The sequence below is a fragment of the Thermobia domestica genome, chromosome 8 (assembly GCF_964235325.1).
Source record: "Thermobia domestica chromosome 8, izTheDome1.hap1.1, whole genome shotgun sequence".
Classification (NCBI taxonomy): Eukaryota; Metazoa; Arthropoda; class Insecta; order Zygentoma; family Lepismatidae; genus Thermobia; species Thermobia domestica.
The window spans coordinates 89342306-89366031 of NC_137461.1; the positions used below are offsets into that span (position 1 = coordinate 89342306).

Genomic DNA, 23726 nt, shown 5'->3' on the forward strand with positions numbered 1-23726 from the left:
ATACAAAAACAGGCTATCTCTTGGCTAAATTGTTAGTGTTTTCTTTGTGATTCCTGGGTTCGATTTCCAGAGGAAGCTCATATGCTTCGGATTTCACCTGAAATTAAATGTCCATGTTTCATACAACTCTGGTTCTGGTAAAGGACACTGAATACCAATAAATCAAATCTAAATAGAACTAGTAGCCTATTTATTCCAGATAAGTTGATAAGAGATCTAAACAAGATTTCTCCTCATCATGTTCACGCACGTGGACTGATAAATGTAAATTTTGATGTTTAACTTTCCATCATGAACCCCCGAACATATGTAAATATACTACATAATTAATTATAACTTTCATAACAGCTTCACATGTTGTAAAATACTTAATTACCTTTATCTGTAATAGTGAGATGAGACACATATTTCAGTATATCTAAGGAAATTTCAATGAATACTTGTAGTTTTCTTGGTAGTCAGGGCTGTGACTTGATGTTAGAATTGCAAACGACGACAAGGCTGGGAGTTGAATTAGCATTACCTGTATTTATACAATAATTTCATGTTGATATACAATCCAAGAGCAAATATAATCTGTATATGAAAATATGAGACCACTAGCATGATAACGGCGAAACTTGAAATGATAAGAAAAACAACAGGTGTATCGTTCGGCCCTCTTATAAATAGATGTTCTACATTAAAAAGGAAAGAAAGAAAAAAGGTAGAATTTCAACACTCTTCAGAATCTTAAATAAAAGAATCATGCAAATTAACTTTAATAAGAATGCGTTCTTATTTCGAGAAATTTAATTTTAAAAATACGACTTAAGTCAGTTTAGTAAATAAATTATTATCAATAGTTCCTTTATAGATTATAATTGTAGTGGCCTTCTCCATATCAAGTACAACGAAATTGGGGTAAATCTTTAAATTGTACACGATAATGTATCGTTAAAAAGTTCCTCTCCCTGTCAAGACTAGCGACTTGTTTTCTCCCTTCTACAAACGAAAAGAGATGAGTAGAAGGGGAGTCTGTTTTGATTTACTATCAGCTTGTTTGGAATTAGCTATAGATGTAGATGCGTCCTGTTTAACCGATTATAGTACACGTTATAAACATGTTCCCGGTTCGATTTCCAAGTGGGGCTCACGATTTTTGATGTTTATCCAGAATTATCAGGGTAAGAATAATTCTTCTCTAGAAAATGAGAAATTGAGCACTGATCAATCATTACCAGATGAACGTATCCATTAGGAATTCTGTCCCCATTTATGGCTGGTTGGATAATATGTGTAACTTCTATGCGTGTAGTCTCGGTTAGTCAATTTACTTGGTTACAGTGTAGCGTTCCTTGTTTACTACCGAACCGAGGCTATATGAAACGTGGAACTATGGTTTAAGGTAAAATAAAAGCCATCGTAATGAATTAATGCCCTCCCACCAGAAATAAAACCCAGGACTCAGAATGAATATGGGAATAGGAAATTAAGAAATGGGAGTAAAAGAACAGATTTTCAGAAAATTATGATTAAAGATATCAAGTACAAGAAATGAATATTTCTAAGTTCATTACACAGATTTCACTTACATACGCCAATTAATATTCTTTCGATATAAAGATACTCTGATTTCCTACTGTATATAGTGTCGAAAGCCAGATCCTTGATAGTGGGAAACAGTATCAAAATTAATATCCAATGAGGATTATAAAATAGTAAGTTGTATTAGAATGCTTAGAATGCTTGAATACATTCCAACTCGTTTCTAGTATATTTTCTCAACTTTATATTGCATTCCACTCAGAAACCTTCTTCAACAACATTTTCCAATACTCACATGTTTATTTCTTACAAAGGGAAGGATGACTTTATATAAACTGCACTTTACTCTTGTAAATATACTTTATTTATGTCAATACACTTCGATTTCCTCGTACAATTTGCCACATGTCAAATAAAAATATCCTCTCTGAAAATTGCTAGTTGATGCGATAATGTGTTATGATGTAATAACAGGAATTCCTGCTTTGCCTTCAGGTAACAATTTGAGATTTTTTTTTTAATAATAGAGCTTACGGGTATGGGACAAATTATTAAAACGCGGAACAATTGACGGACTCGACGAGAAATAATTATAATAATAAAAAAAGAAATTAGCTTAATTAAATTGATGAAACGATCAATCAAGTAAAACAACACGGAAGACCCATGAAGATCACATGTCTATGATGTTAGTCTGCTACAGTGCAACAACTAATGACAAGGAGTACCTTTCTAAATGCAAGACGAAATGAGAGCTTTCACAAGTGTCCTGGGCAACACTAGTTTACTCAAAATTTAAATCTCAAACAGTTTGTGTTACATAATTCATTGTATAAAAACTATAAAGGGGGGTCGCGGTGGCTCAGTGGTAGTGGCGCTCACTTCTGGTTCGTCGGATCCCTGATTCGATCCTAGCTCGCGCCAAGTAAACTTTGTGCTAGACAAACACCGTGTGCGTGGATTTTCTCAGGATTCTTCCATTTCCTCCCACTTTATTCATTCCACCATTGCATTCAGTTCTTGTCATCACCGTCTCCTTTAGCCTAGCTGGCATAACCATGGGACGTAAAACTGAAATATTTCATTTCATTTTATTTTCAAAAAAATATAAACTGGTAAAGTTATTATACAAACCCAATGAAGAGCATTTATCAATGTTTAAAGATAGGCAAGTCATTACACAATATAATCCAATAATAAAAAATAGTTATACCATCCCCATTTGTAGATCTCTCGTGACACCGATACCTTTACGTAAAAGGATTCTGATAACATTTAAATAAAATTATGAAAAAAAAAAAAAAAAACAGGAAATAAATTTACAATACCAGACGAAAAATTTCGAGACTAGACTAGAAAAGTTTTTCGAGTTTCGAGACAACACTAAAAACAATTCTTCAAAATCGAAACGAGACAAAACTTTTACAAATTTTACGAGATCAGACGAAGGCACTTTATTTCTCGTGTCATCCCCGTCGGTAATATTACAAACTAAAATTGAACTTACGTCCTTTTATTATAAACAAACAATCTGCTACTGAGCAGTGTTTCTTCCAGACATATTTTTTGGGGACACTGCCTCCCCGGAGCTCTCAGAGTGCCCCCCCCCCCGGACGAGACCAAAATAATACGTTTATAATATAATAATAAATAAGCTAGTACCAGTAGTGCCCCCCGGAATACTACGTCTGCCCCCCTGGAACACTTTTTCTGAAAGAACGACTGCTACTGAGACCGTAATTTTCAAAGAAAGGACCCGGGATTCTTTTTTTTTTTTTTTTTGTCTGTGTGTGTGTGTGTGTGTGTGTGTGTGGAAAACGAAATTTGGAATTAATTTGGAAATTGGGTGATGATTTAGGTTTGGGGGAAAAACGATGGGAAGTCTTTCACTCATTGCCGAAACATTTTAGGTATCTTATGTCCACACAAGGAAATTGATTCCAACTATAATGCACATTAATGTCCTTTGCAAATAATAGTTGCAAACCAGAATGGTGACCGGTTACCATTACTCTTATACAACTTTGCGAAAAAAAATAAAATTAACTGGACTTTATGCATGCATGAGATCACTCACTAGTGACTTTTCCCAGCAACTTTTGGGTGATCTAGTAATCTACTTACGAAGTGTGATATAATATCCATGTTAACTAGAAATAAATGCTGCTAATTTTGAAAGCAACAAAAGGTGGTCAGAATCCGATGTTTGGTATTATTTCCGTTATACAATTTAATTGGTGAGGTCACATTCTTTCCAGAATTAACTGGAAGTTGATGTAACAAAAAAATGCAAACCTAAATTTTCTTGTGAAATGAACAAACTGAAATGGTAAGGTTCAATTCCACACCAGATTTTTTTTTTTCTGAACCTCAGAACTTTTATTAAACAAAGGATCTGCATTCGTTATTAAACAAAGGATCTGCATTCGTTATTAAACAAAGGATCTGCAGTTCAGTGGACAAACACTTCTGTGACAGCACTGAATCAAAATAATTTCGTTAAAAGAAACCAGAAATGCACAAAAGTAAAAAAAAAAAAAAAATTCTGATTGATTTTCAATTTGAAATTCTATAATTAAGTGCTGTTTCAGCATCCTCACTCATTTTTTGGGGGAGGAGGGTGGTTGAAATTGAATTATGAAATTAATGCCAAGTCACAATTGATAAAAAATGCTAAATGATAAAAATGAATTATAGAACTGAGGAAATTATAGTGCGATTTCTGATTTGACCCTAATATCCTGAATTGACTCTAGACTGATTCGTTACCTTCACTGATTTCGTTCGAATCAACGACAAGATACTATAAGTAAGTTTCTTTAGGAAAAGAAAATAACATATAATTATCAATCACCAAATACCGAAGTACAGAGGAAACATGGAAAAAGTATCCAAGAACACATTTTTTGTAATGTTATCTGTGCTCAAACGAGAAGAATTACCATTCTAGTTTGTAAATATTATTTGTAGAGTAGATCATATATTGGAATCAGTCCCATGGGACGAACATAACGCATCATTAAAAAAATAATAATAAAATAAAATAAAATAAATAAAAAAATCGGCAATGAAGTTCAGTCTTGTAAAAAAGTGTCACGAATTGCACTTTTTACAATGTCATTTATGCGCAAACGAGAAAGTCTGCGCCTCTCCTGGCTTACAACTATTGTTCGCAGAGGACATTACTGCACATCATACGTTGGAATCAGCTTTCTAACATGAACACAAGGTACCTAAATAATTTCAGCAATGAGTGACATCTTCCCATGTATCCCATTATGTAACTTGCAATGTTTTTGCACTCTTCACCGTGCTGAGTTTTGCTATCCGGAAATTTCTATTCTTTTTTTCGAAGGATTTGTCCCGAAAATCTAGAAGAGTTCACTCAATTTAAAATTAACTTCAAATTTTATTTTTCATTAAAAAAAAAAAAAACTGTCTCGGGATCCTTTCATAAGAAAAGAAATGAAATCTTTCAGTTTTATGTCCCACGGTTATGCCAGCTAAGGTAAAGGAAACGGTGATGAGAAATGAATGCGATGGTGGAATGAAGAAAGTTAGAGAAAACGGAAGAACCCAAAAAAACACGGACACGGTGTTTCTCCACCACAAAGTCCACTTGACGCGAGATGGGATCGAACCAGGATTCCCAAGCAACAGAGGTGAATGTTTTACCACTGAGTCACTGCAGCCCCCATAATGAAAGAGAGAGAGGAGAAAATAGCCTTAAAATCTGACACAGACTCGGTGAAAGATCTAAAAGCAATGATGATAGGCCTATTGTTTTAGTGAATAGGGTTAACTACAAGAGAAGAGTTAAGACTCTTGCATCTCGGTAAAGTGTTGTGTAAGTAATGTCCCATCTTGGAAACTGTAATTGTTTCTATTGAAATATCTTTGGAGGGCCGCGGTTGCTCAGTAGTAGAGCGTTAACCTCTGGTGCATGGGATCCTTGGTTCGATCCCAGCTCGCGCCAAGTGAACTTTGGTAGACAAACATCATGTGCGTGGGTTTTCACGGGTTCCTCCCGTTTCCTCCCACTTTCTTCATTCTACCATTTCATTCACTTCTCATCACCACCGTCTCGTTTAGCCTAGCCGGCATAAGCCTGGAACGTATAACTTAAATATTTCATTTCTTTTTTGCTTTTTTTGGAAGAGCTTTGGCTTGTCACAAAAGTTCTGTCTTGTCTCATTGTATGCAACCGTAATGGCGATTTTTATTTTTTTTTTTTTTTTATTTTTGTTTGATTGTGTAGGCTGGACATTATAATCGACTGGTCTTATTGAATTTTGTCCTATGGCGAATATTGAAATCTGAGATATTCTATGTCCTTGAGATAATCTCGGAAAGATGATAACCATTGCAACGACAAATCTGGGCACTGCATATTGCAGAGTTCAAAGAAATTTGGTGAAATATTTTACAAAATTTGTTTGAAATGGCAGTTGACATGTGGAATAATTGTTCACAATAAGGGTGTCCATCATCCCTATGGTCAATGACCTCCACTCTAAAGTTACCAAAAGAAAGAAATGTCTGTTGTGGGACATACGTAATGGTTCCAATGTCCTAATACGTCTCCTGTTACGGCATTCACTAAAACTATTAACAGTTGCTTTTGTTCACTTTTAACGGAAATCTAGTTTAAGTGTTTCAACTTTTTTTCTCCCTCTCTCTCTCGATCCCTCCTCCTAAAAGATTAACGCCCTTCGCTCATAAACCTTACTGTAGGCAACCTAGTTCACGTGTTTCCGGACTTTATATAACAATACTTTTAAAGTTTAAGGTTATAGGGCATGACATATGTTCGAATTATATAAGTAGAGAAAAGCCAACACATTCTGTAGTAGGTTTCACCAAAAAAAAAAAAAAAAAGTGTACTTCATTTCCCATTGTGAAAGGATATACAAGACAATAACCTACAGTTTGAGGCGGAATCGGAATAATCATTGTGCTTATTTTTTATTATTACTTAATGTTCTTTCATCGAAAATCGAACCCGGGACCACAGTTATGTCCTGAAGATAAAAAGAGAGATAACGAAAATAAGTTAATAATAGTGGAGGAATCGAGAGAAGAACAAAGTGGAAGGAAACAGAGAACTCCGAGAAAATCCATGAACTCTACACTAGATACTATAAAATTTAAATTGTTCGTTACTCGAATATTTCATGCTTTTATTCTAATATTCGTTTTCAATCTTCGAATAACAGAAATTTGAAGAATCAATTATTCGAATAAAAAAAAATCAAAGAATCTATTACTTACATAAGGAAAATTCAAAGAAATCATTATTCGAACAAGAACAATTGGAAGAATCCATTATTCGAATAAGGACAATTGGAAGAATCCATTATTCGAATAACAAAATTGGAATAATCTATTATTTGAATAAGGACAGTTGGAAGAATCCATTATTTGAATAAGGACAATTGGAATAACCTATTATTTGAATAAGAACAATTGGAAGTAAGGAACAATTCGAGTAAGGAAAATTTGAAAACTCCATTATTGGAATAAGGACAATTGGAAAAATCTATTATTCGAATAAGGACAATTGGAAGAATCCATTATTCGATTAAGGAAATTGAAATAATCTATTGTTTGAATAAGGACAATTGGAAGAATATATTATTCGAACAAGGACAATTGGAAGAATCCATTATTCGAATAAGGACAATTAGAAGAATCTATTCTTCAAATAAGGACAATTGGAAGAATCCATTATTCGAATAAGGACAATTAGAAGAATCCGCTATTCGAATAATGACAATTAGAAGAATCCACTATTCGAATAAGGACTTAAATACATTATTTGAATAAGGAAAATTAGAAGAATTCATTATTCCAGTAATAAATAACAGTACTAAATCTGCCACAGACATAGGTTAATGACTGGGTCAAGTCAAGGACCCTTTATACCAGAGATTTTTTCTCTACCACTGAGTCACCTTGTGGATTACGAGAATTGTAAATTCGTTGAAATCTCGGTTTCTATTTTTTCCCTATTATAAGACTTCTTTCATTTTATGTTTGCACGAAAGTTAAAAAAAAGAAGTATACACAGGGAATATTTCCCTATATTCCCTGTTTCTGTCTATTGTCAATTTTTTACTAATGTATTAACTGCTTATGTATTACACTAAACATTTCCTTAGCTTCACATACAAACAAAAGCACCCATATACGTTATATTATGATAGACTTACCTTGAATTCTTCAGTAATATCCGGATAAACGCGTAGAAAGTTTTTTTTTGCTGACTTCCTTTACCACTCTTAATAAACTACACCTTTAACTATGCCGTAGCATTGCTGATGTTCACTTTCACAAGGTCTGCTCCAGTCTGACATAATACAACAAACTTTCATCCAAAACTGACCCAACAACTTCCGCCAAAGATCCATACACAGATCGTTGGTCGAGGAAGCAAAAGATTTCCTTGCTTGGGTGGGGAGGGACTTGATAGGTATGGAAGAAAGTATTTTTTCCTGATGTCAACATAGAATTCACCCGCTCTCCTAACAGTACAAGAGAAATACACATATATACGTAACCTTTTATTTTCCAAAGGAGATCTACTGTAAAGTCACTCGTTTCAGTTAGTATGCTATAAAATTATGCAATATTCATTAATAAGCCCCGATTTTAATATTAATGAGTTCTTACTTTCAGTTCTTTCTAGTTGAGTGGTCGTCTGATTGCTAACTTCTATGAGTAACCAGGAAAGAAAATGGGGCCAAGCAAGTAGAACTCTGCCTAAAAAAGTGTCCTTTCGTTTTGCCAAGTAGCTAAAGCGCGTGTTTTCTGTGTTAGTGATCTCAGGTTCGACTCCCTGTTAGGTTATTTGCCTCGAATACAAACACAAGTAGTGGCTATTCCTATTTTAAACCGATGAGCGCTGCTAACGGTAACGAAAAAAATAGGCGTAAATTGATTCTACTGGGATTCGGTTCCTGAACCGGAACTGATTTTCCTGAGAAAATTATTCTGGGAACGGAATCTAAAGGAATTTTCTAATAGAAACAGTTCTGGTCTCGGAACCGAAGCCAATTTTCTCCAATTAAAAAAAAAAAAAAAAAAAAAATGTTCTGGGCTTAAGGGATTTTCTAATAGAAACGGTTTCAAACTCGAAACTGACACCAATTTACCGAAAAAAATAACTACAGGCGCGGAACCTAAAGGGATTTTAAAAAAGATAGAAGCAGTTTCGGACTCGAAACCAAAATACATTTTCTAAAAATAATAATAATAATAATAATAATAATAATAATAATAATAATAATAATAATAATAATAATAATAATAATAATAATAATAATAATAATAAATAAAAAAAGCGAAACTTTTATAATACTAAGTTTCGGACTCGATACTGAATCCAATTTTCCAAGCAAATCTTTTGCCTTTTCGGAAACGAAATTCACTTTTTGAAAAAATCTATTTTGATTCAGGAACCAAAACGAATACTAAAGTCGCGTTTTTCTTGAAACACATCGTATTATGATTTTTGGTTGTGTGAATAGAACACAGAATGATTCTCAACCTAATTCCCATCATGATCCCCATTTATTATATCCTCTTGCCAGCAACCCCTTTATAATTTATGGTTTGTAATAAGCTTGTGTGGGATTTTTAATATATCTATTCCGAAGATCTCACGATATCCATCTATTTCTAGTAGAATCCATTTCTTGTATACAATGGGTAAAGTAACTTCCCTAAAAGCGAATGGGTTGAAACTAAATTTGGTCTGTTCGCGACTCCCATGAAACCTTTTCGCGAACCCCAAGTTGAGAAACTATATATATTCAGAATTCAAAAAAGTTTATTTAGGTTCCGAGACCAGAGTTCAAAACATTCGGTTCCGTCACCATTAACAACCCTACTTTAAACAATAAGTCCCATTTTATGGTGCCTTGGTACTGAAATTGGACTGTACTGATCAATCAAACCCAAGAAAGGAATATTAATTTTCTAATGGACCTTTTTCCGAATTCTTCATTTAAAATTTCGTATCAAATGAAAGATTGAAACTCATACTGAGTCACCTTCGCTTCTATGAAAGCAGCTGCGCTAGTAACCCAGCAGTTTGAGACTTCCATTGATTTGAGGCAATGTAGTATTGAAAGGTTAAGTTGAAATAATGCACATCATTTAACTGTATTGGTATTTAGTAGGTGTTGAAAATGCTATTAAATTTTCTTCACGTTTCTCTTTGTCCTATCAGCTGCTCAGAAATAACAAGATTAGCACTTTTACCTCGAGGCTTGTCGAAACTAGGAGTTGTTGTGCACAATGGTTAATGCTTAAAGTTTTTACGTATATGTCTTTGTAAACAAATACGTCAGAACGTTAGTCTCGTAGCAAATGTGTATACGAGAGAATCCGTTATATTTTAGTTTCTGATTTAGGCCGACCAGACGTTGACCAGAGGACAGGACACTCGAGTTGAGGTATACTGCGGTGAGCAATGCAACAAAACTTCGTACCTCATATTCACTCGAAAACAGAGGCGGATCTAGAAGGTAAAAACTGGGGGGAGCCAGTCAGAGCCCAGGCTATGACATGTATATCATGTTTACTATACACTTTCAAATATATATAAATAACAGTGTAAATTATCTTTCTCACTCAAAATTAAGGATGCCTAGGTTCTCCCCCGGCTCCAACCTAGATCCGCCACTGCTCGAGAACGTGCTAGACAAAGACCTCTCCAAAGTTGTGATTGAGTCATACAGTCAATGTACTCAGGGTTCTCCTCATCCTCTCCTGCCTTCTGCTTCCTGTGTCGGCTTGGCTGTCTTTGGTCAATGTGCGGCCACCTTAATCCCTTTTTCTGTTCCTTACGGATTATGTTTTTTCTAGAATTTCTAAGTAATAATTCTACCAAATTATATTTCTCTAGGTTAATATGTTCCAGGGGGGGGAAAGATCTCCCCCCCAGAAGAGGAAACTTTTTAATTTTATATATAAATAAAATATATTGTTTATTTTTTGACGCTCTTAAAAGTAGTTCTAAGTAGCAGTATTACAACCCACCGCCTCCCCAGAAGTCCGTCCTGGATCCGCCCCTGATATGTTCCAGAAATAGAGTCAGGATGAATATGTTAGTCACTAGTAATTCTGAGGGCACATAATATCACGATCCATGACCCAAATTTAATGTTACCGCACGTCACGTGGGAACTGATGGTGAGAGAGGTTGTCTCGGTCAGTCTAGTGTGCCTAGATAGAGGTTCCATTTTTTTATGGGAACAGAAATATTTCAATTAAATTTGCTTTTTTGTCTAAAATTATTTTATAACCTCATCTGAAACTAAGATTAATGCATTAGAACTACCTCGTATTTCTTCTCATGTGGGTGATCATAACTATTCACGGAAGGTAGTGTTTGATTTGGGTAGGAGGAAGTAGTAAATTCATCACTTCGAACATTTTCCCTAATTATGGGCTATTTCCAAAACTATTTCATCTAACTTTTATCCATTAAAGGTTGCGAGAAGAGGAGAAATATTAGCGCTTAAGAGGAGTAAAGCATTGATTAAACTAAAAGGTAGCCATTACCATAGGCGGCGCCACAGTAGGTGCAGTGGGTGCAGCTGCACCCACATTAATTTCGATTTTCAGATTTCCTACAATAATCCTTTCTATTTTGTATATTTCTTGTTTCCTATGTTTGGATATATTTGAATGACTTCTTAAGTCTGTCATAAGTTACTTGCTATCATACCCTGTTTTTCTAGTTTTTTTTTAAAGTAAAACTTAGGAATTATTTTTGAGATCTTAAGGCTCAATAGTGCAGAGCGTTCTGGCAACAATGTTAGGATGTATTATCCAATCATAGCCTGCACACACATTACCAAAATCCTGGTGCCGCCTATGGCTATTACTTATTTAGGGGTGGGTGTATATGAAAAGGTTCGGTGTACGTTATAGACCTTGGGGGATGGGCACCGCTGTAATCAGTTCAAGAGATATCCCATTTTCTTAAAATTTTGTTTTATTTTGCGTTTCTGGATTAAGTCTCCCTTCAGTGTTCCATGTTAACTGTAACGCAGAACAAACACGTATAATATCCAACTCAGTGGCGTAGGGAAGGGGAGTCAGGAGGCCGGACTCAACATGGCAATCGTAGCAGCAACTTGTGATTTGCAGGTTGTCCCATTTCCAAACCTTATCTATGGTATGAGTAATTTGGATTTACAATCAGGGGCGTCCGAAGAAAAGTTCCTAGGGGGCATCTTTCTGGTTGCTATATTACTTTTCGTATTTCTGGTAATTTCGTATACGTGATTTGCTATATTGCATATACATTTTCGTGAGCCAGAAAGCCCCCCTCCGTTCGAGCGCCCATGTCCACAACCCAATAGCCTTTTCTGTATCAGGACTGTCATCTGACTTTTGTCCTATCCCTTACGGTACATATTTTATATAGTACAATATAAAATATGTAAGACTCCTTGATATCAATTCCCAATTCCGAAAGTTATAAGAATTACTAACCAATGTCGGTGCATTACAACAGTCACTTGTTGACAAAATTTCCTAAATACTCTTGGCCTTTATTCTGAGCTAGCCCTCCTGATTAAAAAAGGCTCCTCTAAAATCTGTCCTGTTAATATTTGAGCCCCACTAATAACTAATTTTGCTTATTTCAAAAAAAATCCTGGAATTCTCCCGAGTCTTAGCCTGAGCTAGGCCTATTGAAAAAGACAGGTGACTATTCTATAAATTCCCTTACATTTTAATGTCAAATTTTAACCAGTTTTATTTTTACAGTGATTGAATTGGGCTGGCATGAGCTGGTATGGCATCCTGGTAGTAAATTAAGATGCCAGAAACCCAGCCAACTGTAAATAAACTCTACTATACTGAAGTATATTTAAGTTAGATCTATTCACGTGTATAAGAGCTTATCGGTAGTATTTCATTTCCTATTCTACCATTGGTGTTTCCTTTTTTAGTCTTAGAAGATAGCATTTTCTGTTGATAGGTAGCTACCATTGATTAATTATAGCCAAGTTAACTGTATTTAGTTTTCACCTTGAATAAGCAAGTTAAAAAAAAAAAAGTATCAATTTCAGTTTCTGAAATTACCATGCAATGTGTGAAGTCTCTTCAACCTTGCTGATGTCATTGCGTGCAGAATGACTTATTTATGCCAGGGCCTTTTTTCTTTGTTCCTGCTCTGATTAGAAAAAAAAATTATTATTATTTAGTCTCTATAATTTGTTTCCCTAAAAATATTTTTTTAAAAAAATATATGAACTCGTCTAAAAGCTAATGACTACCCTGCTAATCCTTAGAAATAGAGCAGCCTAAAAATAGAGGTATGTTCGGATTTTTTTTTAAAGCTCAACATGGTTTGTTCATTGAGTTTAAAATCGAAGGGAAGGCATTTTCATTCGAAACACAATTCTTTCATTGTTTCTTTATTTGTTTTGTTTGGGGAGCACGTATTTCACGATCAGTGGTTGAGCACTCACTTCTGGTGCGAGAGAATTCCTGATTCGATCCCTGGCCCCACCATAGTGACAACACCGTGTCCGTGGATTTTCTCGAAATTTCTCGTTTCCTCCCACATTCTAATACCACAAATTTCATAATCATTTACGTCCATTAGTCAGCTGTCTCTTTTAGTATACAAGACATAACAGTAGGACGTTGAAATTAAATATTTAATTTCTTTTATCTCAGTCTGGAAATTTACTGATTTCGGAAATTCAAATTTAGGTTCATATTTCTCTTCCAGCAAAAAAATTATAAACCTGCGGTGGCTCAGTGGTAGAGCGTTCACCTCTGGTATATGGAGTCCCGGGTTCAAACCCTGCCCCCGCTAAGTGAATCTTGTGGTGGACAAACACCGTGTGTGTGGGTTTCTTCAGGGTTCTTCCGTTTCCTCCCACTTTCTTCATTCCACCATTTCATTCATTCCTCATCTTCACCGTCTCCTTTAGCCTAACCGGCATAACTCAAAAACTTCATTTCATTTCATTTTTCACTGATACACAAAATAACTTCAATGATATGCTTCCTTCACAATTTGGAGCCAAACTATAGAAGATGTCGTGGCTCTTTAATGACGGATTTAAGTGATTAAACGTTACTAGTTTTATTATCTGTAGTAGTATTAGTTTTTTTCTAGATAGAGATACCACGGTTAGGCTCCGAGGCTATAAGAGATATTGAACAAAATGGCGGAAGGAATAAAATGGAAGAAAACAAGAGAACCCCTAGAAAATGCATGCACACCGTGTTTGTTCACAACAAAGTTCACATGGCACGAGCTGAGATAGAACAAGGGACCTCAGGTACCAAAGGTAAGCGCTCGACCACTATGCCACCGAGGCGCAGTTTCATGTACTCGTATGCGTATATAAATTTATGTATACATGTGTACTATTCCGCACATTGAAGTGCATCATTTCGTTCCACGTGGCAAATGAAACCTGGGAAACCTATGTGCTCCTTAAGAAAAAAAAGTTGAAACTATGATTTCCAAACATGCATTTTGCCAACTTAATCCTAATTAATCTATACTACAAAACTATGTAATTTTGTATGCAACTGTAATATCCTGGAATGTTATACAACTCTACTTTACAAATATGTTGATAGAAAGGCGATGCGTAGTTAGAATTCCTTACAATAAACGCCAAACGTCTTACATCTTTGTGTATCACGCTAATTCTTAATACTAATTAATTACGCTAATACATGTCGCTATGAGCGCTATCACTTGCCTATCTGACGCTAATAGATGTCGCTACGTGCGAGATTGTTATTTATAACGAAATCCTTGTATATTTGCTTAAGAAATATGGTATGGAGTTTGGGGTTATAGGTAGGCAAACTTAATAAATAAATTTGTTAAATGTAAACAATCAGAACCTTTTAACCACGATTTTAACCACCAGTACACAGTGGGCCAAAGACTTGAGTACAACTAGTTTTATGTAAAAGTAGAAATTAGGCACTTGACTTGTTTAGCTGTACCTTGGTCCTGATCCATAAATCATTTGGATAGCACAACCTTAATTTTGACAAGGTTGGCATATTTAACTGACTTGTATTAATTATCTATGTCTTTCTTCTTTCAATTACTGTTGATGCATTTCATAGAAAATTGACAGTAATGAAATATTACTGCACTTGTTTTTCTTTGAGAACAAGTCTAAGAAACTATATATAATATATACGTATATATATATGTGATGATATATATGAGTCGTGTACCGACACAGAGATTAGATTACGATAGACTTACGGTTTAAGAACCTCTCGGTTCGCATACAAACCGGTTTGCTAAAAAGTTTTGTGGACAATTCCCCCCCCCCCCTTCATCTTGCGGACAATATTTCGGAGGTACGAGTGCAGATACATGCATATACTGACAATTCACTCACTCAGTAGTGTTTTTGCGTATTTTTCATTAAATATTATCTGTCAGAATGCTACAGAGATTAAAAACATATATATATATATTGGACATTCTGTGATTCTTTTAGCCTTCATATTGTTTTGTTTTAGTGTTGCTTATTTGTCTTTAAAAGGGACGTTACTTGTCATTCTATATCCTTCATAACAGAAAAACTCTTAAAAATGTGATAATACTATGTCTCTGTGGCTATAACGGAATAATTATATTGACATTAATTTCAATACAAAAAATAATTTCGGTTCATGAACAGCGTCACGGAACGCATTTAGATCGTAGCCCAATGTTTGATCATATTTCAGTTTTAGTAAGTATTCCGATTCTATGTTATTTGATTTCTTATGGTGTGCAACAGTGCTTCAACTACGTAGTAGTTCAGTGACTCAGTGAATGTAGTTTGGATACAATCGCTTTATTTACCATTTTGTTGTATGTATGCACTTCTTTGGAGACATACAAAGGGCAAGCATTAACAAACGCTCATGCGCTTCTACATGTAATTGAACATTGTTAACTCATGTGTGTCTTGATAAAATATCACTATCTATTAAAAAAAAAAAAAAAAACTTTATAATATGCGGTGAAAACCTTTTTAGTTCGTAATTGAATACAGGAAATGGGGGAATGTGTCTTATATGGCGGCAAATATGGTTATTAAAAATTCAGGTTGATATGAAACCGTACTAGTAGTGTAACAATCAGTGGCGTATTTAGGGGGGCTTCCGGGCTTAAGCCCCCCCCGGAATCTTACTTACTATAGCAAAGTATACGAAATATCTTGCAGAATTTTCACATTTTCAGGCAAAGCCCCCCCCCCCGAAAGTTAGCAAAGCCCCTCCCGAAACAAAATCGTAAATACGCCACTGGGTAGCGTAATCCAACTTTAGCCAACATACGATGTCTGATCAAAAATTCAGTGAATAATTTTATTAGAAACAAAGTAATAAGCCTACATGGAATTTGATTTAATCTCCTTCAAAGTATACTGTCCTTGTCTAGCAATGCACTTATCTCAACGTTGAATCCATGACTGAAAGCTACTCTGGAAGTTTTCTTTTGGAAGGGAGTTCAGCTGCCCTGTCGTTGTCGCTCTCTCAACTTCAGGAATGGTGTCAAAACTTGTCCACGCTTTGGAAAGAGCAAGAAGTCCCATGATGCTTTATCTGGAAAGCACAACGAATATGGACAGACATGAATATGTTTTCGGCCAAAAACTCGTGGATCAAAAGCAAGGTGTGGCACGGTGCGTGTTCGTGGTGAAGAAGGAAGCCATTTGTTCATTTAATCTGCGGTTAAAATGGTTTCCACGGACCCATACGAGATGTTTAGTCTTCGAAAAGCTCTCGAATAGTCATTCGCCAATTTGAACAATCATTTGTACCACTTTTTGCACGTTTTCATCTGTTTTTGACGTCGAAGAACTTCTCGATTTTTGCTCGTTTTCAACCGACTCCTTGCCTGCTTTTGAGTCGCTCATAATACTTGTAAGCAGTCTTTAATGACACCGCTTCATCGCCATACACTGATTTTGAAATTTCGTGAGTTTCTTTGGGACTTTTTGCAGCTTAGAATAAAACTTAATGTTGGCGCGCAGACAGACATTCTTAACACGTCCTCACTCTTCTGTGTCTGGAAGCTAACTAACATGTCACAACTCGTTCAAACTCTACACTAAATGTATCAAAGATTTAGGCTACCAGACTTACTAGTTGAAATGGATAAAACATCGATAGATGGCACTGTGCAGCTACATTCACTGTACTTTTTGATCACACCTTGTAAATCAACAGTTATTTATTATTTTAGATGCATGTTACTGATTTGTAACTTAGATCTATGATAGTATAAGAAAAAACTTTAAATCTATTCGAAGCCACTTAAACTCCTTTAATAGGAGATTGTTTTCAATAGTTACTCCCCCAGATGTTTTCTTTCTTTCTTTACCGGGTTTGTAGATCCAGGTCGAGCACAGAACGAAAAGATTAGGACTTTAGATGCACTTTTCGGGGACGGACAAGTCTTTTTTTTTTTAAGCACGTCTGTAAATAGCTCTGTATATAGCTCTCCCTAATTTATGATAGTGTCGTCTTCGAAGCGTGTCTGAAGGAGTTAAGCTCTTAAAGTTAAATGCAAGCAGCAGTACAATACCGCCTATGTACAACATTTGGCAATTACTTACACAAAGGTATTTCTAGGTAGAAAACAAACTAATACAACATCACTGTTATTTCATATAAAATTATTAAAATTATTAAATACATTATTTTAATCGTACAAAATTTATTTACATTGTAAATCTCCAATTTCATACAAATTTTGAGCTTTAAAACTTCCGAAAAATATTATTACAAAATTATTCCAACAAAAGTACTTACTTACAGTACTCCCCAATCTTCCTTAATTAGATCAGAACCTTTCTCTCCAACCATTATAGTTGGTGCATTAGTACAGCAGCTGGGAATCAACGGAAATATAGAGGCATCTATAACGCGAAGCCCTTGGATTCCATGAACCCGTAATCTTGGATCAACAACGGCGGTCTTATCACCTTCAGGTCCCATTTTGCACGTCCCAGAAGGATGATAACCGGTTTGTGTGTAATGAGTACATGCACACTTCCAATAGTCTCGTGTGTTAAACTTATGTTGTTTACATGCGGGAAGAGGAGTGGTAGCTAGTTTCCCTCCAATCTTTTTAATGGCATCAGTCTCTGCAAATGCTAGGGTAATATTAATTCCTTCCATTAGAGCATCTAGATCATGCGGATCTTCAAAATACCCAGAGTATATTTTAGGATGATCACTAGGGTTTGTAGTGTTTAACTCAAGCCTACCCCGACTTCTAATATGAGTGTATGTTGGAGCAAGAATAATTGAATCATAGTACGCCAAATCTTTTGAATTGATAAGGGAAGATGTGGGATCTTTAAAAAATTGTTCACTAAATATAGGAGTATAAACATATAAGAAATCAGGATACTCTTCGTGCTCTGTCTCTATTTTGGATTGCAAGAAATTTGCTACTTGTATTGTACCAGTAGCAGAGAGTGGACCTCTTCGTTCTTTATAAAACATGTACTCATTACATTTCTTCTGACTTTCATCAGGGTTAATCGCGGTTTCATGTACTAAAAGAACAATCGCATCCAAGCTTACGTGATCCATTAAGTTATGGCCAACAGGGCTGTCGTGGATAACAGGAATATTCATTTTATTAAGATGGTCTTTCGGACCTACCCCAGAGAGAAGAAGAATTTGTGGAGAGTTGATAGCACCACCTGATAATATAATCTCCTTTGTTGCATTTACTGTACCTTTCTTGCCATATCTTTCGTATTCAAGTCCGTAAGCTCTTTTAGTTTTCGGATCGATCAGAACCTTCGTTACAAGAGTGTGCTTGGCAACCTGAACATTTGGTCTATGTCGTATGGTCCTCAAGAAACCTCTGTTGGTACTCCAGCGCTCACCATCTTTGGAAAAAGCTTGGCACCTCATAACCCCAATCGGACTCTTACCGTTAAAATCTTGTTCTGGTAGACCAAGCTCTTTCCAACCATTAATTAATGTTTCTACATTAATGTCAGTAAAAGGATACTGTTGTATTGATTGATACCCACCCGTAACATGATATTTTGATCTTGCAAATTCGCGGTCTCGGTTATCTTCAGATTTCAAGAAGTAAGGGAAAACGTCAGCAGCCCCCCAACCGGGATTCCCCATTTTCTCCCATTTATTATAGTCATGTTTATTCCCACGTGCGTAAACCATAGTGTTATGAGAACTGCACCCGCCAAGAACTTGTCCTCTCGGCCAATCACACCTCCCTTCAGGTCGCCCAAGACATGCTCTTCCATCAGGTTCTGTTTTATATGTTACTTGTATTTCTGGGAGAGGTGGTTTCGCTGGAGATTGTCCCTCATATGCTTCGTCACCTCCTCGTTCCAGAAGAAGTACATTCCATCCTTCAATTTCGGAGAGCCTGTTAGTTACCACTGACCCTGCTGATCCACCTCCAACCACAATGAAGTCGTATTCACTCTGAATCACTGGAATGTTTGGTATTTGTTCATTGTTGAATTTGTTTATCACCATATACATAAGAGCTGTAAACATTGCGGCTGATGGTGGACAATTAGTTGAAGTAGGCGTTGTTTGACAACAAGGAGGTGGTGATGTATTTTGTTGGAACATTGGTAGGAATAACATTGTTGGCACCTTTTCCTATAATAAATAAAAACAAAAGTTAGTATGAATGTGAATTACCAACAACAATACCAACAATTTAATGAAGTAACAAATTTCATAACGTTAATTGCTCTTCACAATAGTCGATGCAACCTTAGTTTTTTTAAAAGTTTGAAAAAATACTCAGACACAAAAATACATCATGCTCATGGAAGACGTACTGTATTTAACGAGAAATTTTTGCTGTTCTCAAGTTAACACCATTGTGAGTGTACACGGAAACGCACGGCCTCAATTGTGGAAAGGCAAAGAACATACAATGAACACACCCAAGAACTAGACCATAGAATTCATTTTTTCTGTCTTCTTTCAAATGCTCTTGAGTATTAATTCTGAGATTTTTTACTGATTTCTTGTTCTTCAAGTCCAGTTAAATATTCCTTTTCAAAAAATGAATTCGTATTAAATATAAGTTTAAGTTTACTTTTCAAAAAAGTTACAACTAAATTTGATTATTAATTTAAAACAAAATTTATTTTCACGTAGCAAGCGACCATTTAAATAGGTGAAAAGAAATAATTAAAATCAAATCGTTAATTATTCCAGTTCATTTGAAAGAGATTAGAAAAAAATAATGTACCATATAAATCACTGGACTTAAAACAAATATGGCGCAATTCTTCCACTGTTAAGGTTATCGCTCTTAACAATAGTCTATTTTACATCAGATCGAGTATCGTCCTAATTGCATTGTCCAATTTCGTGCAGACACATTCAATATTAAAATAAACTACTATGGTAAAGACTGTAAATTAGATCACACGAAATTTACACTTATAGATTTATCTTTTCTCCTAGTTGAAGACGTCAGTATTATACAGGGTGTTACAAAAATTTGTCACAATGTTTTGATAATTGATTCCACATCAAAATAAAAAAGTTCACATGGACTTGTGGTCGGAAGTCCATAGTTTCGTAGTTATGGGGTGCCGAAAATGTAAATAATAATAATAATAATAATAATAATAATAATAATAATAATAATAATAATAATAATAATAATAATAATAATAATAATAATAATAATAACTTTAAAGGTCCATAGTTCCACTACTGTAAGATCAATTCGTTTGATCAAGACATCACTGAGGAACTAGTATGTGAACTATCTAAATATCCATCTTTCAGAACCTCCGGTACTTGCACAATCTTTACAGAGAGGCTGTTTGGGACTACTTGATCACTCTCCACCTACTTCTAAAAATTGGTGTGCAAGAATGTAGCATTCTTAAACATGTATATTTGGATAGTTCACATACGAGTTCCTCAGTGATGTCTTGATCCGACTACGATCGGTCCTATACTAGTTGAGCTATGAACTTTTAAAGTTCACTTGTTTCACGTTTTCATCATACTATTACTCCGAAACTACCCACTTTTGAGTACAGGTCCATGTGATTTTTTTCTTATTTTGATGTGAGGAATCAATTCGAAAAATATTGTGACACATTTTTTGTAACACCCTGTATATCTTCTCATACACCAAGTATGGTAGGCTTTAACCTCAACACTTTTTTTTTTAGGTTTTACCCCCCCCCCAAAAAAAAATCTGTTCAACATCTAAATTACTTTTAACCTAAAAAAATATTTGTCCTTTTAACCTAAAACAAATTCTAACCTCGTTACATACTTCCATGTATGATATATGGATAGTCACCGTTACTTGTGAACATATTAACGGATTGAGACCATTAACGAACTCGGTCGAAATGATCGCTCTAGCTGTCTATTACAAATAAATAAATAAATAAATAAATAAATAAATAAATAAAATAAGAATTTAAAAATAATCATTTTCATTCAAGAGTTATCGAGTGGAGTAACGGGCGAACTGATAGGAGTATTAACATTACGATCTTACAAGGCTCACTAACGTGATACTAATAATACGAAAGTGTGAACACGCTTGAAGTTCCAGTTACACACAGACACACACACATACACAACGTAAGTGGTATACGTAAAAACGTAGGTTATACGCGTAACTCCTGTGGATTCGAGCTTAAAGTACGACCAAATATATATATACATATATATATATATATATATATATATATATATATATATATATATATATATATATATATATATATATATATATATATATATATATATATATAATACTTTCCGTATAAGTATTCCATCTATACGTGCTTTCCTTATTCCATATGTAATATATGGAAGACTGTTAGATGTCAGACGTCCTGCAGCGTCATGACGTAATATCTAAGCGGGGAAAAAAGCAGTACGTACGTAGCATATGGATAACGTATGCTCCGTAGAGATTCCGGTAGTAAACATACATATTCCGTATATTTGTACAATATACCGCTGTCCGGATAATGGATTTCTCTCAATGTAGAAACCTGCAGATACTGGAATTTATTCAGTTCGTTGGCTTAATTAAAATACTTAACATGTAACATCTGTAAAGTTAACTTGCTTGTTCTTTCCTATTAAGAATATCGTTTATAATTTGATATTACAAATTAAAGTAAGTTAATTTCGTAAACATATAGGTATCATCAACCATAACTATATTGCTTTTAAGCACTTTTGTGCAAGTTGAAACAAAATATGGCATTTTAAAGCAGTCAATTTTATCTTTTTATTTCAAATTTACGTTATATTTGTTGACAAATAAGATAAAACAAATAAAATCTTGCATTTCCCTTAAGTGTGTTAAACCAGTAATAATAATAACAATAATAACAATTAAATTGCCTAGCTTTGCATTTACTTAAGATAACGCGAACATATTTTATGACTCTGACAAGTCAATAAACTTGTAAACTTTATCTTTAAAAAATATTTACTGCATTATGTCTGAGAAAAGCAAAACCATAGAGCATACATTGTAAACAACATGATCTACGTTTCACATGCAAAAATGCAAATTGTAGGTGTAGATTTATCATAATTTGAAGTGTCATAAATAAAAAGTGAAAGATCATGAATGAATAAATTAAATTTTGTATGTATTTTATATAGTTAGTTTGTTGACACAACAAAAAACATTTTTGATGCTAGGAACACATTAATTGGAGTGAAATCCTGAAATTATACAAAATCTGAAAACATTTCATAAAACAAAGTCTCTTGAAGAAGTTTCATCATTAAAAATTTAAAATTTTATTTCTTTTAAGGTGGATCACCACCCGGAAGTCAGTACGTATTTTAGCTCATTCCCTTAACTACTGTGCAATGAAACATTACATATTATAAATATTGTAGTATAAGATAGAGTTATGTTTCAGCTACAACACAAGACAATGATTCATTTTGTTGTGTCTTCTGATATCGAAGAAGGTAACCAATAAAAGAAAATATTTTATTCTTTTTACAATGAGCACACAAGATGTCACTTGCTGTTAGATCTTACTAGAAGTGCCCAGTTTTATGAAATGTTTATTTGTATGTGTAAAGTATTTTAAGCAACAATCTTATCACGAAATAGATATATTTTTTGACCATTTTTCGTGTTATGTTTCACGTTTTATTTAAATATTAATTTACATTTAAGGAAATAGATTTTGAGACGAAACTTGCGCAAAACGCCATAATACGTTGTTGCCAAATTTGTACGTTTACTGTGGTAGTCACAATAAGAAAAGTTTTGGATTTTAGCGTTGCAGTTAAAGAAGCGGAACTTAGCTGTGAATTGCGGTAAGGGTCGAAAAATAATTTCTCCAATAAGTATCCAAGCAGAATGCCATGACTACTTCCTTTATTATCTGGCATCAGTAAACACTTGACACTATCTGGCAACACCGCACTATTCAAGTAGCGTTTATCATAGCACCGAGCACACCTAGTGATCCACCTTAAATTTTAAATGTTTACCGACATGACTTCCATCAAGAGCCGTTAGTGATAATAAATAAGAAATTATGAACGTATCCGTAACATTATGAAGTACTTTGATGAATTTTCCCGTTTGCTGACTATGTTATGCAGTATAAGTGATTTATTTGATGCATTTACATACTCCGATCAGACATGTATTATTTACTTATTATCAAGTAGAATTATATCATCAAAAGCTCAAAATAAATTAAATTAAATCTTTAAGCTTTATGTCTAACGGCTATACCGTATAGGCTAAAGTAGACGGTGATGATTAGAAATGAATGAAATGATGGAAGGAAAGAAGTAGAGGGAAACAGCAGAATCCCGAGAAAACCTACGGAAAGGGTACTTGGCATAAACTATATTCGAACCAGGAGCCCCACGCTCTCAAAAGCTCAAAATTAGAATCTATTTCATGTAGCAGCAACGGCGCTGACTTTCCAAAATTTATGTGGGTGTATATAAATAGCGGTATGTGTTATATGTTTTCAGGGGAGTCCCGATCTTTTTTTGATTGATTTCCTTTTAGTTAAAATCTTTTATGAACACTGTCATAAACAGCTGTGATGTGATAAAGTAAAATATACCAGTACTATAAGGATAAGTTAGGGCTGCCCTAGTTCAGTTGGTAACACGGCTGACTTAAGCGCAAGAGAAACGGG

General features: G+C 34.8%; 2 protein-coding genes across 3 annotated transcripts in view; both read right to left on the bottom strand.

Annotated features, from left to right (window-relative positions):
- The window catches only part of LOC145693050 (alpha-tocopherol transfer protein-like), a 137759-nt gene extending 129863 nt beyond the window's left edge, over positions 1 to 7896 (bottom strand). Inside the window, exon 1 of the mRNA XM_081768718.1 lies at positions 7740 to 7896. The gene's annotated coding sequence lies outside the window, so the exon portion shown is untranslated. The remainder of the gene's footprint in view (positions 1 to 7739) is intronic.
- A 9297-nt stretch (positions 7897 to 17193) lies between these two features.
- Positions 17194 to 23726, bottom strand: part of LOC145693051 (methyl farnesoate epoxidase-like) — a 63919-nt gene continuing 57386 nt past the window's right edge. Inside the window, exon 2 of one of the 2 annotated variants that reach the window (XM_081768719.1) lies at positions 17194 to 19191. In XM_081768719.1, the coding sequence (XP_081624845.1) occupies positions 17347 to 19176 (1830 nt within the window). In that variant the 5' untranslated portion in view covers positions 19177 to 19191 and the 3' untranslated portion in view covers positions 17194 to 17346. The remainder of the gene's footprint in view (positions 19192 to 23726) is intronic. The other variant, XM_081768721.1, reaches the window with a different exon arrangement.